This window comes from Nelumbo nucifera, chromosome 5 (genome assembly GCF_055504915.1).
Source record: "Nelumbo nucifera cultivar China Antique chromosome 5, China Antique-T2T, whole genome shotgun sequence".
Taxonomy (NCBI): Eukaryota; Viridiplantae; Streptophyta; class Magnoliopsida; order Proteales; family Nelumbonaceae; genus Nelumbo; species Nelumbo nucifera.
This window is the reverse complement of record NC_142653.1, coordinates 56,392,444-56,405,814: the sequence shown is the minus strand read 5'-3', so window position 1 is coordinate 56,405,814 and position 13,371 is coordinate 56,392,444. Positions and strand designations below refer to the sequence as shown.

The window sequence follows — 13,371 nt, the reverse complement described above, 5'->3', positions numbered from 1 at the left end:
TTAAGTTAGGGTTGGCTGAAAAGTATGAACCTGATTTAACTTCATATTTGCATGTATAAATATTAATATATATGTATTTGTACATGTAAGTACTTATGTATATGTATATCCATTATTCATGCATGTATATATATGCAACTATGCATCCATAAATGTATATATCTTATTAATGTGTTTTTTCATCATGAATATTAATGCATTTATGTATGCACATTTATCTATCTATTTATCCATCTATATATTTATGCATGTATATCAATAATTTTAAGAGACAATTATTTTTCTAAAACATGATAATGGTGTTCTTTTACATATAATGATGCTAATATTAAATTAACATGAATCCGAGTCTAAGAAATAAGTACATTTGACAAGAGGAAGTAAAGAAATCATGCCAATCCAAGAACAACCTGAATCCAACCTAAAGTTTTAGGTTTGGGTTAGGGTTAGATTTGGGGATTCAACAACTCGAATTGGGTTTTGGCCCGACTTGTACCCCAAGACATTCCAAAAACACCTTAATGGAAGTTTTAATTCAAATATATAGAATAGATAAACATTCCTATTTAATGGAATTTAATAGGGTGATCATTTCTAGCCTGACCCTACCCAACCCACTAATTTATGATAAATAATGAGTTTGGGCTTTATCATGCCTGGCCAGGGGCCCAAGCTCACATCAAGGTCAGGAATTTGTGGTTCTGAGCCTAGGCCCAATACTTCTAAGGTTGTAGGCATGGCCATCATCAGCCCTAAAAAATGATTCTGCATTACCAAAGAAAAAGTTCAACTAATCAAGATAGTGTTTAGTACCATTATCATTTATCATAAAATTGGTGCAGTTCAGGGCCAAATAGGCATTTCATCCAATGGAATTTGAAATTTTATTTGATTAATCCGTTTATCAACAAAAATTCCGAAACTTATGTAAGAACACGTTTTTTTATTGTTTGGCTTAATGTGACGCCTAATAACACTCACCTTTCATCAAGTAAAAATAAACTTTTTATCCTATTTTCAAGGCAAAATTCTTAAAAAATGTTTATTTAAATAAGGGCAACAAAATCAAACGATTTCCTCCCCACAAAATTGATTCTCACACCCACCAAACAGCCCTTGTGAGGAGGAAATCCGAATTTTCCAAACATAGCCCTCTCATTGATAAGATCGTCAAGTCATCAGAGTTATCGCGATTATTATCATGTTTCAGCTTTTCTGGCTGAATTGTGAACCAAATGATGAGAAACCCATCCAACCGTGGACTCTTACCCTCCACCAAGCAACACGTGGCAAGTTTTAGGGCCGACATGATATTCACAGTGACAGCAAAATGGAATATGATGACAGGTTGACTCTTGTAACGCTGCCAAGTGGAACCAGACTTTTCTGAGGATCTGCCTAAAGAGAACGCGGAAGCGCCGAGACGAAAGATTACTTCGCAGCAAAGGATTTCAAGAGAAAAAAAAGCTTTCAAAGGCGAAGAAGGAATGCAGAGAAGCTTGAAATTGTCAACGGCGTTGTTGGTTGTGTTGGTTTTGATTTTCAGTTCGATAATGGCTGACGGTGCTGCTGGAACAGGCGGTTCTCCTGCCTCCTCTGAAGCTGCAGTTCACATAGTTTACACTGAGAAGCCCGAGGGTGAGGAGCCCGAAGCTTTCCACATCAAAACCCTTGCTTCCGTCCTCGGCAGGTTTGTTCCACTTCTTCTTGTTCTTCATTTCTTCCCCTATCTTTCTCTGTTCGTTTTTCTTTACTGAGTTTAATATTCTTCGTTTTTCTTTTCTGGGTTTGATTTTTACAGCGAGGAGGCTGCAAAAGGGGCATTACTTTACAGTTACAAGAATGCTGCAAATGGGTTTTCGGCTAAACTCACACCTGAACAAGTCTCTCAAATCTCAAGTATGGATCATCTGTTTTTTTTCTCTTATATCTCTTTTCGGTTTATCTAAAGAGTAATCAATTGGTTGTGTTGTTGAATTTCTGGGGAACTGGGGTTGGGTGGTTGTTCTGGATTCTTATGTTTATATAGGGCAGTATTCTGATCATGTTTTTATTTCTCATAGTTTGGAGTTTTTCCAACAACTGAATTGAATGAATCAGATAAACTGGTGTGTGATGATTTTCTTTTAGCGATGTGAAAATAACAAAAATGCTACGCAATCTGTGCAAAGAAAATAAGGAAGAGAAAATTTCCCCTCCGAATCCAGCGGAACTTATACAGTTCTATAGATTGCATCAAAGGAGAAACTTTGTTTTGTGTGGTCCACGAGATTGACTGTGTTTTATGAGATAAAATTCTACATTTTGCTGTCTGAAAATGGGTACATGGGGTCATATTTTCTGCCCATATGATAGGTGATATTGAAGCGGGTTCTACAAACCAGTTGAACCAGATGATTACTTGAAGTTGATTTCCTTGAATCTATACTCTCTTTTCTCTCTCTGTCTTCTGTTGCCTCCAAGGTTCCCTTTTGTGGTCCTTTGGAGTATACGTAACTGTTGTTTTGGGATCCATAGACATCCACAATAGAGATTGCTAACACAATTTATAACATTGAAATTTCAGAAAGCGAAATAATAGTCTTCCCCAACCCTTTCCTTAGGCTTTCTTTTAATATTAATGATTGTCACCAGCCTATTACGAAAAGTCTGTGGATATTCCCTTGTGAGAGGATGATGACTAATAATTTCATAAATTACATTTGATTACATGTATGTTAGCTATCAGATTGCATTATTTCTGGTTTGCTTCTTCTAACTTGTGTTTTGTACTTTAGTTAAACGTAAGATATCTGCAAATTACATTTGATACATGTATTTTAGCTATCAAATTGCATTGTTTCTGGATTGTTTCTTCTAACTTGTGTTTTGTACTTTAGTTGAATGTAAGACATCTGCCACCAGTTATCAATCATCAAGATATTTAAATATAAGAAGAAAAGAGGATTTTCTATCCTGAATTGTCAGGGAAAACTGGAAAAAGTGGAGAACATGGATGTCCATCGTCTGCATGTTCCATGCAGAACTTGGCCTACAAAAATCAAATTAATAATTTGAGTTATAAATCTCCTTAACAAAGATAATATTAAAAAAGCATTTCTTGCAGAGCACATCAATTATTCAATTCTACCATGTGAAATTTCATAAAAAAAATTATACCATGTGGAGTAAAATTGAGCCTATATCTTCTATCTTTCAAGTATAAGAAGCTATGGGGCTATGCAATGGGGGTAGTTTATCCCCCATGCCCATAACCCCCAACCCTGGTGACAACGGGATTTGATCCCAGGTCTCCTCTACGACCATCCACACAACTTACCAATGAATCCACCATCAGTTGGTTCTTCTACATCTAACTTTACACTTTGTCGTTAATACCTTCATGAAACGTAAGCTAGCCGAATACTCCAGGGAAAATTGGACAAATTCTGGTTACTGAAAATTTTAAATATTGGAGAAACTGGAAAATTCCTGTACAACAGAAATCATGAATGTTGGTTATGGTAAATTAAGAGTTGTGGTTTTTGTTCACCAGATCATACATAATCCTCCTTGCATCCACACATCCAAGGAGGTGAAGTTAAAGTGGATGTAATCCTACAAGAGGAAAATCAACAATCTCTTGAAGTTGGAGATTCTTGGACAATTACAGATGATTTATTTCTAGTTACCTTCATTTTCATTACCTTTAGTGGTGGAGAAGAGTTAATCCATAGAGGTCTATCTCAGATACTTGTCTTCAGGCATCTTTAGACAAGCTTGATGGAGTGTTGATGTTAGAGCCCTCAACTAGGGAAATGTTAACTATCATTTTGTCAAGGGAAGTGGCCAGATGCTTACAAGTCTCCTGTTCTGTATTTAGGAGGCTACACTTTCGTTTTAAAGTCAACAAATACAATGTTCTGTAAGTTGGCAATCCTTTCTTTTTTTTTTTTTGAAAAGAAGAAAACAAAAGAAGAAAAAATAAAGAAAATGGGGAAACATCCTTCCCTCAAAATCAAGAAAAACAATGAAACTAAGGTCCCAGGGGACCTCTTGAGAGAAAACAGCTTCTTGCTCTAACCCTTTTATTATCGAGCCAGGCAACTGCACAGTTGCCTTCTTGATAAGTGTGATTGTAAACAATCAAACCAGACTGATCACAAGCAAGGCTTCTGCAATCTTGAATAAGAGATGAGAATCTCCTTAGGAATTGATATTCTCCTTTTAGCGCCTTGATGGTGATGAGAGAGTTATATGATTATTGGGCTATCAGGAAAGCAGGGTGAAATTTTGTGGGCAGGAAAGTGGGATACAATTTTGTGGGCCTCAAGAGCAGCCCAAATTTCAGCTACAGCCCATTTTAGCTGTCATAACTTCACCTTTCGAGTTTCTCATAATGCAGTCATGACCACACTTTTCATCTTCTTAGCCAAGGCACCAAATTTATTTTTAGGGAGTCTTGGGGAGGGGGGCCAAGTCAGCTGGACCAGTTAATTTTAGGTTTACCTCCAAGAACTCCTTTACCATTGTGATGATTTTTTCCAGTTTTCTCCTGTAACATTGAATCCACCAAGCTTCTAGGTTTCATCTTCCAGCTAATATACAACCAGCTATTCGTTGATCCATCAACCTCCAAACTTGTTTTGATATTTGGAAATGCACTAGAATATGGTATCTATCCTCCACATCCCAACAGAAATGGCACTCAACGTTAATATTTAGGCCCCTATCTACCAAGTTCTTCTTTGTTGGAAGCTTGTTTAGAATTAAAAGCCAAAGGAAGACCTTAATCTTTTCCTGGAAAAGAATTTTCCGTGAGTTTTTAATTATTTTAACAATTCTTGGTTCGATGGTCCTCTCCTCTCCTCTCCGAGGGAATTATAAGCCAATTTTACTGAGTTTACCATCCGGGCTCTCACCCCAAACTCTTCTGTCTTCTCTATCCTCCAAGGAGATATGGATTTCCTTTATTTTGTCTATTATATTTTGAGGACAATTGCCCTCCAAATTACTTTGCTCCCAACATTTATCTTGCAAATTTATATAGTTTCCAACCTTATAATTCATAATTGCTTGGGAAAGAACCCTTCCATTTTTTAGCTCCACAATGAGTTGAGAACTAATCCAATTATCCAGCCAGAAGTTGCATTTCCTTCCATCTCCAATGTCCCACATTAATCTTTTTTTAAATGAACTTGTTGCTGGTTTATTCTTTTCCAAGCCCATGAAGCCGATTTTCGAGCTTTATGGTCCAAAAACTCCTCTTGTTTTAGGTATTTCTTTTGAACAACCTGGACCTACAAATTTTCCTTCTCTGTCATTACCAATATTTTAAACGTGGAGGCATTACATTAGACGTTCCACTACCTAGAACCTAGAGGTGTGAGGTGTAGCTCAGAACATAAAAAAAGGATTAATGCATTCTATTGTCCAATGAACCTATTTTTTCTTTTCTTTTCTTATTTTCTTTCCTTCCCTTCCCTTCCCTTTTCTTTTCTTTGTTTTCTTTTTTTTTTCTTCTCTTTTTCCTTTTCTTTACCTTCCCTTCCCTTTCTTTTCTTTTTTCTTTTCTGTCTTTTTATATGAGGTGTGTGTCAGGTGCATGAGGCATATGCCTCTAGCATGCCTCATAAAAAAGACGTATAGGGGCACCTCACTTTTTTTTTGATCGTTGAATAATAAGATTCATTAAATCAAAAACCAAAAAACACAACTCAGGGAGAGGCACGAGATGCTACCTCCCCGTTAAGAAAGGGAGGAGGAGGATTCTATCTACCCTTTAAATGATTACACAAAACAAAGAAAAGTTACACAAAAGCCCAATACAAAGTAACCCGAGAAGTCCCTTGTTTAGCAAGAGCATCAGCCAAGGCATTTGCCAACCTTCCCACCCACTAAAACCTAACTGTCATATTCCTTGTGAGCCATTTAACCTTTTTTAGAACATCCTTAAAGCCCCAAGTGATAGCATCCGGGTCAGCCAACCATCCTACTACCACTTTGGTGTCTCTTTCAATTATTAAATTCTGTACTCCAAGTTGGTTTGCAATCTGTATCCCTTGTGCCGCAGCTAGAAGTTCAGCCCTTATAGAGTCTCCTATTCCCACTAGTCCTAAAAAAAGAGAGAGAACGTTACTGTCCTCTACTCCTTTTTTCTTAGAACACCACCAATGCCAGACAATCCTGGATTGCCTTGACTATCCCATCAAAATTCAGCTTAACAAAACCTTCCACAGGAGGAGTCCAAATTGCTTAAATTCTGAGCTTCTTATAAGAAGTAAATGCCAATGTAGACCAATTCCTCCATATATCATCGAAGGAGTAATTTTCAGAGAGTTTTGTGGGGGCACCTCACTTGGAGGCGCCCTCCAAGTGTATGCCTCCCACACCTTTTAAAACAATGCTCATTACCTTCTATCCTAGTCTCATTAGGTTTGCCTGATTCACTTTATACATCTTTCTTATTCTAGGCCTCCCCCATTTTTGTCCTTGCATACTGTATTCCACTTAGTGAGTGCAAAAGTTCTGTGGTTTTGATTTGCACCTCAAAGGAATTTTCTTGGTACTTGTCCATTACCTTTGTTGTCTCCTTGGGGATCCCATAAATACTTATCCGGTATTGGGCAAGGTTGTTTGTTACTGCTTTTAGGAGAGTTATTCTTCCCCCTATTGATAGAGTTACTCTTCCTCCCATTAATAGAGTTTTGCCCCTCCATCCTTCTAGCTTGCTCTTGAATTTTTCTAGTAACTAATGGGAAGTGCTTTTTGTTACTCTTTTTTCAATTGTTGGAGCCCCAAATATTTTTCCTCTTTATTGCTTTTGGGATTCCTACCATTCTAGACAACATTATTTGGAATCTATTCGGAGTATTCTTTGAGAAAACATGGTCGATTTTTGTTAATTTGGTCTTTGGCCTGAGACTTTGGCATGTTTTTTTAAAATATTTTTTATACTATGGCAGGCCTCTAGATTGGCTTTTGCAAATAATATACAATTATCTACATATTGAAGCATGGGGATTATTGGATCTTGTTTGGAGGTCTTTATAACAAGGTTCACATGAACCCCTATTGATAGATTTTCTATCTACCTTGTGAAAGCCTCAACACAACACAAAAATATATGGAGATAGGTGATCCTCCTATCTTATTCCTCTATTAGGTTTGGAGTTGTTAGCCAGGGATCCATTTACAAGGACTTGGTAACTAACAGTAGATATGCATTCCATTATCCAGTGAACCCATTTTTCATGATAACCTATCTTTGCCATCACTTTTTGGACGTAACCCCAAGATAATTTGTCATAGGCTTTCTCCATATATATTTTGTAGGCTACCAGTCCAATTTTACCTTTTTTCCTCCTCATAGAGTGGAAAGTTCCATGCATTATTAGAAGTTTAGAACATTGTTTGATATATGTTTGCCCGGGACAAAAGATGACTGAAAGGGGGATATTAGTTTTGGTAAAATTGGTTTTAGTCTATTAGCCATTATTTTTGCTATAATTTGTAAATGATACTGCACAGGCTTATAGGTCTGAAATGCTCCATCTTTTTTGGGTTTTTAATTTTTGTGACAAGGGTAATATAAGTTCTATTCAAATTTTTGTCATTTTACTCGAATGAAAGAAAGCTTTTATTGTACCTTTGACTAAGTCCCCAATGATTCTCCAATTTTTAAAAAGGCATGCATTCAAGCCATTGGGACCAAGAGCTTTTAGACTATTCATTGAATTGAGGGCCTCCATTATTTCTTCATTTGTGACTTCTTTTATGAACTCCAGATTCTCATCTTCCATTATCAAGGGGAGAAGGACCTCAAGGAAGTCATTAGGGTCTTCTGTGCGTATGTCTTTCTTTGAAAGCTTCAATCAGAGCTTGTTTAACTGGATGGACGTTAATGATCCAATTGTTATTTGGGTCTCATATTCCATTTACTGTATTCCTGTTTCTCCTAATCATCATTGTCAAATGAAAGAATTGTGTTTTTGTCTACACACTGTAGTCATTTATTTCTTCATTTTTGGGTCTAAAATAGTTCTTTTTCTAGAATTTTATTTAATCTTTTCTTAATGGCAGCCTCCTTTTCTAGAATCATGTTATGTGGGTCCTGTTGTCTTTCTTGTTGTGTTTTAAATAAGTCTTCAATTAAAGCTTGTTTCTGAACAAAGATATTTCTGAATATTTACTTATTCCATTGTTTTAATTCCATTTCTTTTGTTTTTTTTTTTTTTTGGAAAATTTGACCCCATGTGAGCCTGTAGCATTGGTGTTTCATGCATTTCTTGTTACATCCTCAACACTTTGCTCTTGCATCCACAATTGTTTAAATCTAAAGGGCTTTAGGCCCCCAACTTATTTTATTATCAATGTAAAATATAAGAGGGGCATGATCTGAGCTAAAAAAAAAGTTAAGTTTGTGAGTTGGGCTCTTGGATATATCATTCTCCATTGTTCATTTGTTAGAACCCAGTTGAGCTTTTCATATAAGCTCCCTATCCTCCATGTAAAGTGGTTGCCTTTTGCTTCTAAATCAACAAGATTACACATGTTTATCATATAATTAAAGTTGTTCATTTGGGTCCTGCTTATAATTCCTTTATTTTTGTTTTCTTGGGATCTATAAGAGTTACAATCCTCAATTAGGCACCATGGACCTTGAATTTGGTCACTAATTTCACTGAATCCAATCCCATAGAACTGGTTGTTCGACTCTATTTAGTGGGTCAGTGGGTCTTACAAAAAGTGATAAACCAATGATAGGGATAGTGTGTGAATCACCCATTTACAAGGGGGTGACATTAGGTGGATCAAAAATTTGAAATTGGTTGTCCATCTCTTTGAGCAAATGTCAAAATTTAAAGATAAATTTTGATAAGAATTGCATTGTGGGGATGAATATGGGAGAGATAGAGAGAGATCTCAAAAAGTTCAAAAATCCTAAGTTGTGTGGTGTCGCAATGGCCTATGAAAGAAGAAAATTCAAGTGGGTTACACAAAGCATGGAACTTAAGCTGCAGTGGGTAAAAAGAAGTGCAAATTTTTTTGCTGATGCTTTAGTGAAACAAGGGGTGGGAAGGGATAAACTTTTCTAGGCTGTGTTGTAGCTAGAGTAATCAGTTTTCATCTCAGAGAGAATTAAGAGAGTTCACCTCTCTCCGTGGTGTTCCTTTGTAACTAACATTTTTTATCTTAATGAAAATTTTCTGCTATTGATCAAAAAACAGAGAGAGAGAGAGAGAGAGAGAGAGAGAGAGAGAGAGAGATTTAGGGTTCTTGGTGAGCTGAATTACATTTGCCAAGAGAGATGGACAATCCTGCCTTAAGTAGTACAAGAATGTCAACCTTGTCAGGATAGACTGCCCAAATCTATCCACTGGTTGAGAATGTCAAATATGCATACTAATTATGGAGTCTCAGATCATAATCCTAAAATTCAGTACAAGGGTAATTCACATAAACATGCCACATGCCACATGTAATAAATTCAACGTTTATTCATAATAAGATTCAATTGCAACTCTCATTGGAGGGATGATGTGGCAATTCCCACTTATCCATTAGTTGGGGTCCTCTAGATTAGTCATTTATTCATGCAGCTCGGTTGAAAAACATTGTATCTGTATTTGATGAATGATATTTGTACCCACAAACATATCTCATGTATTGAGCAGTGCTATACATGCTTTCAAGTGTTACCTGTACTTGACCATCTTGGCAATTCATAGCAACTATTCTACATTTTTTTTGTTAGTAAAGCGGCACCTGCAAACCATTAATTTATTATAGACCCACCAAAATAAGTTCAAATGACAAATAAAGAAATATCTTCACCTTATGGGTATAACTAGTCAACACTTTACAGTTGTTTATAATGTAGGATGAAGCCTATTCTGATCAAGGATGTTAAGTATCACTTTTTTTTCCAAGTCAGAGAGTCTTGAGCTTGTTACAATACTTGAGTCCTTTTTTTTTTTTATCAGCCTACGAAGGTTCCTTTCCATTGATTATGATTCTTTTTTTATGCATTTGAGATACTCCCATCTGTTTTGTAGCATATAGACTCGTTAAGGACCTTTGAGAAGTTCATTGGTTGTAATAACCAATAGCTTACCATATCCACTCAGTTGGCACTAGAATCGTGACCTATTAGGAGCCCTGGTTTCTGGTCTCTGTAGACCCTCAACTTTTTCTGTACATTGAAAGTGAATCTTCTATGGTTATTGTGCCTCTTGAAAATTCAAATTCACGAGGATGATACCCATGCTTACTCCATTTCTGAGGGCATGCAATTTTTTTGAGTCACTAGTAATTAAGCACGTGCAACATTTTTTTTCATATTAATTACTTGAATTTTAGATATATCATAGTTAAGATATAAATTGAGAATTAATAAAAGTAGCAATATGAATAAAAATAAACTTAAGTACTTGTATTAAATTTTGTGTTCCATTTCTGTTTTAAATAAAAATAACTTTTATTTTAACAATTATATTTTTTATTTAATATGATGATTATATAACATAAGAAATGCTTTGAAATGTCTTTGACAAAACTCTGTACTTTTTTATTTTTCGTGTTTGATCTTTTTTTTTAATATTTATTATTCAATATGACATCATGAATTTCTTTGAAAAGTTGGATCATTGACCCATCATTTAGATAAGAAAATAGCTTCACTTTCGGATCAGTTTTAAATTATATATTTCATCTACATTATATAAATAATTTTTACTTATCACAATTAATTTTTTTGGCATAGTTAATATATAATTTTTTATATATATTCTTTTGATTATTTATACTTTTTATTATTTTTAAATATTTATTATTTAACTATCATATTACCGATTGACCTAAACTACTAACCCACGACCCAAAAAAAAGTTTGATTTCTAGGTTGACATTAAATTTTTTATTACATTTCCATTATTGATAAAATTATATCTTATGTATAATATTTATTTTTGTTCAATATAATGAATGTATAATATTATAGATGTACCCAATATTTTATTTTTTATAGATATATAACATTATATCTTATGTATAACATTTATTTTTGTGATTCTTTGTATTTTCTATTTTTAAAAATTTTATTATTTGACTATGACATCATTTCATTTCTAGGTTGATTTTAATTTTGACTTTGACATTCCACTTTTCATCATTTATAAAAATACTTCTTAAATTTCATACTTATTTCTGTTTAGTATAATGAATATACAATATTAGTGACATGCTCAATTCTTTTTATTTTTTTGTATTTTATATTTTATTTATTTTTTTATTATTTAATTATGGCATTATTTATTAATGCATTTGACCCTAAATGGTTGAATTGCTTACCCACCACCGAGAGGGAAGAAAATGGTTTTGTTTTCAAATTAATTGTTCAAAATATTTATTTTTATATTATTGAAATTAATGTTGTGGATTTGATCAGTAGAATTTAATAATGAGAAAAATATATCTTAAATATAGGATTTAGTAAGAGAATATACCTTAGATATGAGATTTAATGAGAGATAATAGGAAAATAATTTTACTTCCAATTGGTTTTAAATTTTACATTTCTTGTTTATCATTAATGTTTTCAACCTATTGTTGACCTGGCCGATTGAACCGTTCGCTCGGCCTTGATCCTAGGTTTGGTTCTGTTGAAATTCTCCCTTTTAGTTAAAAATTGTCTAACCCGGGTGATTCAACCATTGCCCCATTCGACCCAATAACCAGGTTATAGTTTGCACACTTAATTATGTGCAAACTTTTGGAAGCCATAACTTTGCATTCCGATGTCTGGTTGGGGTTATTGTTTTTTTTTTTTTTTTTTTGAATAACTTTTCAAGATTTATACGTTCCAAGGGCCTTAGGCGTCTTGCCTTGCTATTTTTGCAAGAAACCCCTTTTTTGCCCTCAAATTGAAATTTTAATATTTTTCATAAATAAAAAATTAAAATCTGAATTAAAAAAACATAAATAAATATAACATAATACATATATTATATGTCGTAAAACATAATTATATTATTTATTGATAAAATATATATTTTTACATACACACACATATAGTGTTGACGCAGAGCGGTTTGACTCATTTGATTTGGATAGTTGAATCGATGACCTGGACCTAAGACAAAAGCGGGTAGGCCTCTAGGTTGGTTTTTAAAACATTGTTTATCATACTGATTATTGTTTAATATGTCAAATATATGATGTTAAAAACGTTCACATTTTCTTAAATTTCTATATTTTTTGCATTTTATATATTTTTAAATTTTTTTATTTAATTGTGGCAATATGGATTGGCCCATTTGACCCAAATGGTTTAATTTCTTATCACCACCTAAATGAAAACACTATTCTAGGTAGATATTAAAAGTATAATGGATTTAATTATAGAATTTAATGATGAGAAAAAACAAAAAATCTTTAAATATATGATTCAATGAAGGTAAATGCAAATTATTACCTTAAATGTTGGATTTAATGAGAGAGAATTGAATATATTGAATATCCTAAAATTACCTCTTTTCAATTCATTTAATATCAATAACCAATCATCCTATTTGCCCTCATTTTTATCAATAAATTTTTTAGAGAGGTAAGTTTGACATGCATTTGTTCACCACGTTTCAAGGATGTGCATCTTGAATCAATGACGGACATGTTTCTATTATCACCACCCCCCCCCCCCCAAAAAAAAAAAAAAAAAAAAAAGGATATTTGTGCTTTGATTTTTGATCATATGAAGAACTTTTGTTGGTGCTTAATTCAACTAGATGTATTTTTTTCGGTTATCATCACTCATTTTATAAGATATTCTTCTGATATTGCAATCCGCAGCATTATAGACTAAAATTCTTTATTTTGGCAGAGCAACCAGGCGTCCTTCAGGTGGTGCCAAGTAGGACCTTACAACTGCATTCAGGACCTGCCAAGATACACTAGAACAAGTGAAACCCTTCCCTACAGAGGGACTAGCGGATCCCTTAAATAGGCTTTATATGTATAAGTTCCAACTCATCCATGGCATGGTATTTACGATATTATGGACCTGAAACTGTTCTTGATGGATTTACTCAGGATATATATGTTAAGAGTTGTGAATTGTTGACATTTAAATAAATCATAGTATATAAGTTTGTTATACAGACTTTATCTGCTATTTGCAATAGTAAAATGCCATCTTAGAAGTCCTGTCAGTTAAAGATTAAAAATGGAGAAAGTGGAATGGGGGAGTGATAGCAGGTTGATTTAGAGGTGTGCTTCAGCAAAAGCTTGGACTTATTTTTTCACCACAAAAAAAAAAAAACAGATGTTATCAGCTACAGATAATCCGTTGAGTAGCTCTATTCCCCTCCTACAAGTCGTGAGCTATCTGATTAT

At 34.2% G+C, this 13,371-nt stretch overlaps 1 protein-coding gene across 1 annotated transcript; it reads left to right on the top strand.

The window, feature by feature from the left end:
• The first annotated feature begins 1,419 nt into the window (after window positions 1–1,419).
• LOC104596920 (Proteinase inhibitor, propeptide) lies at window positions 1,420–13,143 on the top strand. Its single transcript, XM_019197663.2, has 3 exons — window positions 1,420–1,690; window positions 1,802–1,899; window positions 12,860–13,143. The coding sequence occupies exons 1-3, from the start codon at window positions 1,488–1,490 to the stop codon at window positions 12,931–12,933; spliced, it is 375 nt and encodes a 124-aa protein (XP_019053208.1). The 5' UTR covers window positions 1,420–1,487; the 3' UTR covers window positions 12,934–13,143.
• Window positions 13,144–13,371: the final 228 nt, after the last annotated feature.

Excerpts from the sequence above, each read along its gene's own strand:
- LOC104596920 (XM_019197663.2), top strand. The coding sequence starts at position 1,488 with ATGCAGAGAAGCTTGAAATTGTCAACGGCGTTGTTGGTTGTGTTGGTT. Across the intron at positions 1,691-1,801 it reads CTTGCTTCCGTCCTCGGCAG|CGAGGAGGCTGCAAAAGGGG; the intron begins GTTTGTTCCACT and ends TGATTTTTACAG. Across the intron at positions 1,900-12,859 it reads ACAAGTCTCTCAAATCTCAA|AGCAACCAGGCGTCCTTCAG; the intron begins GTATGGATCATC and ends TTATTTTGGCAG.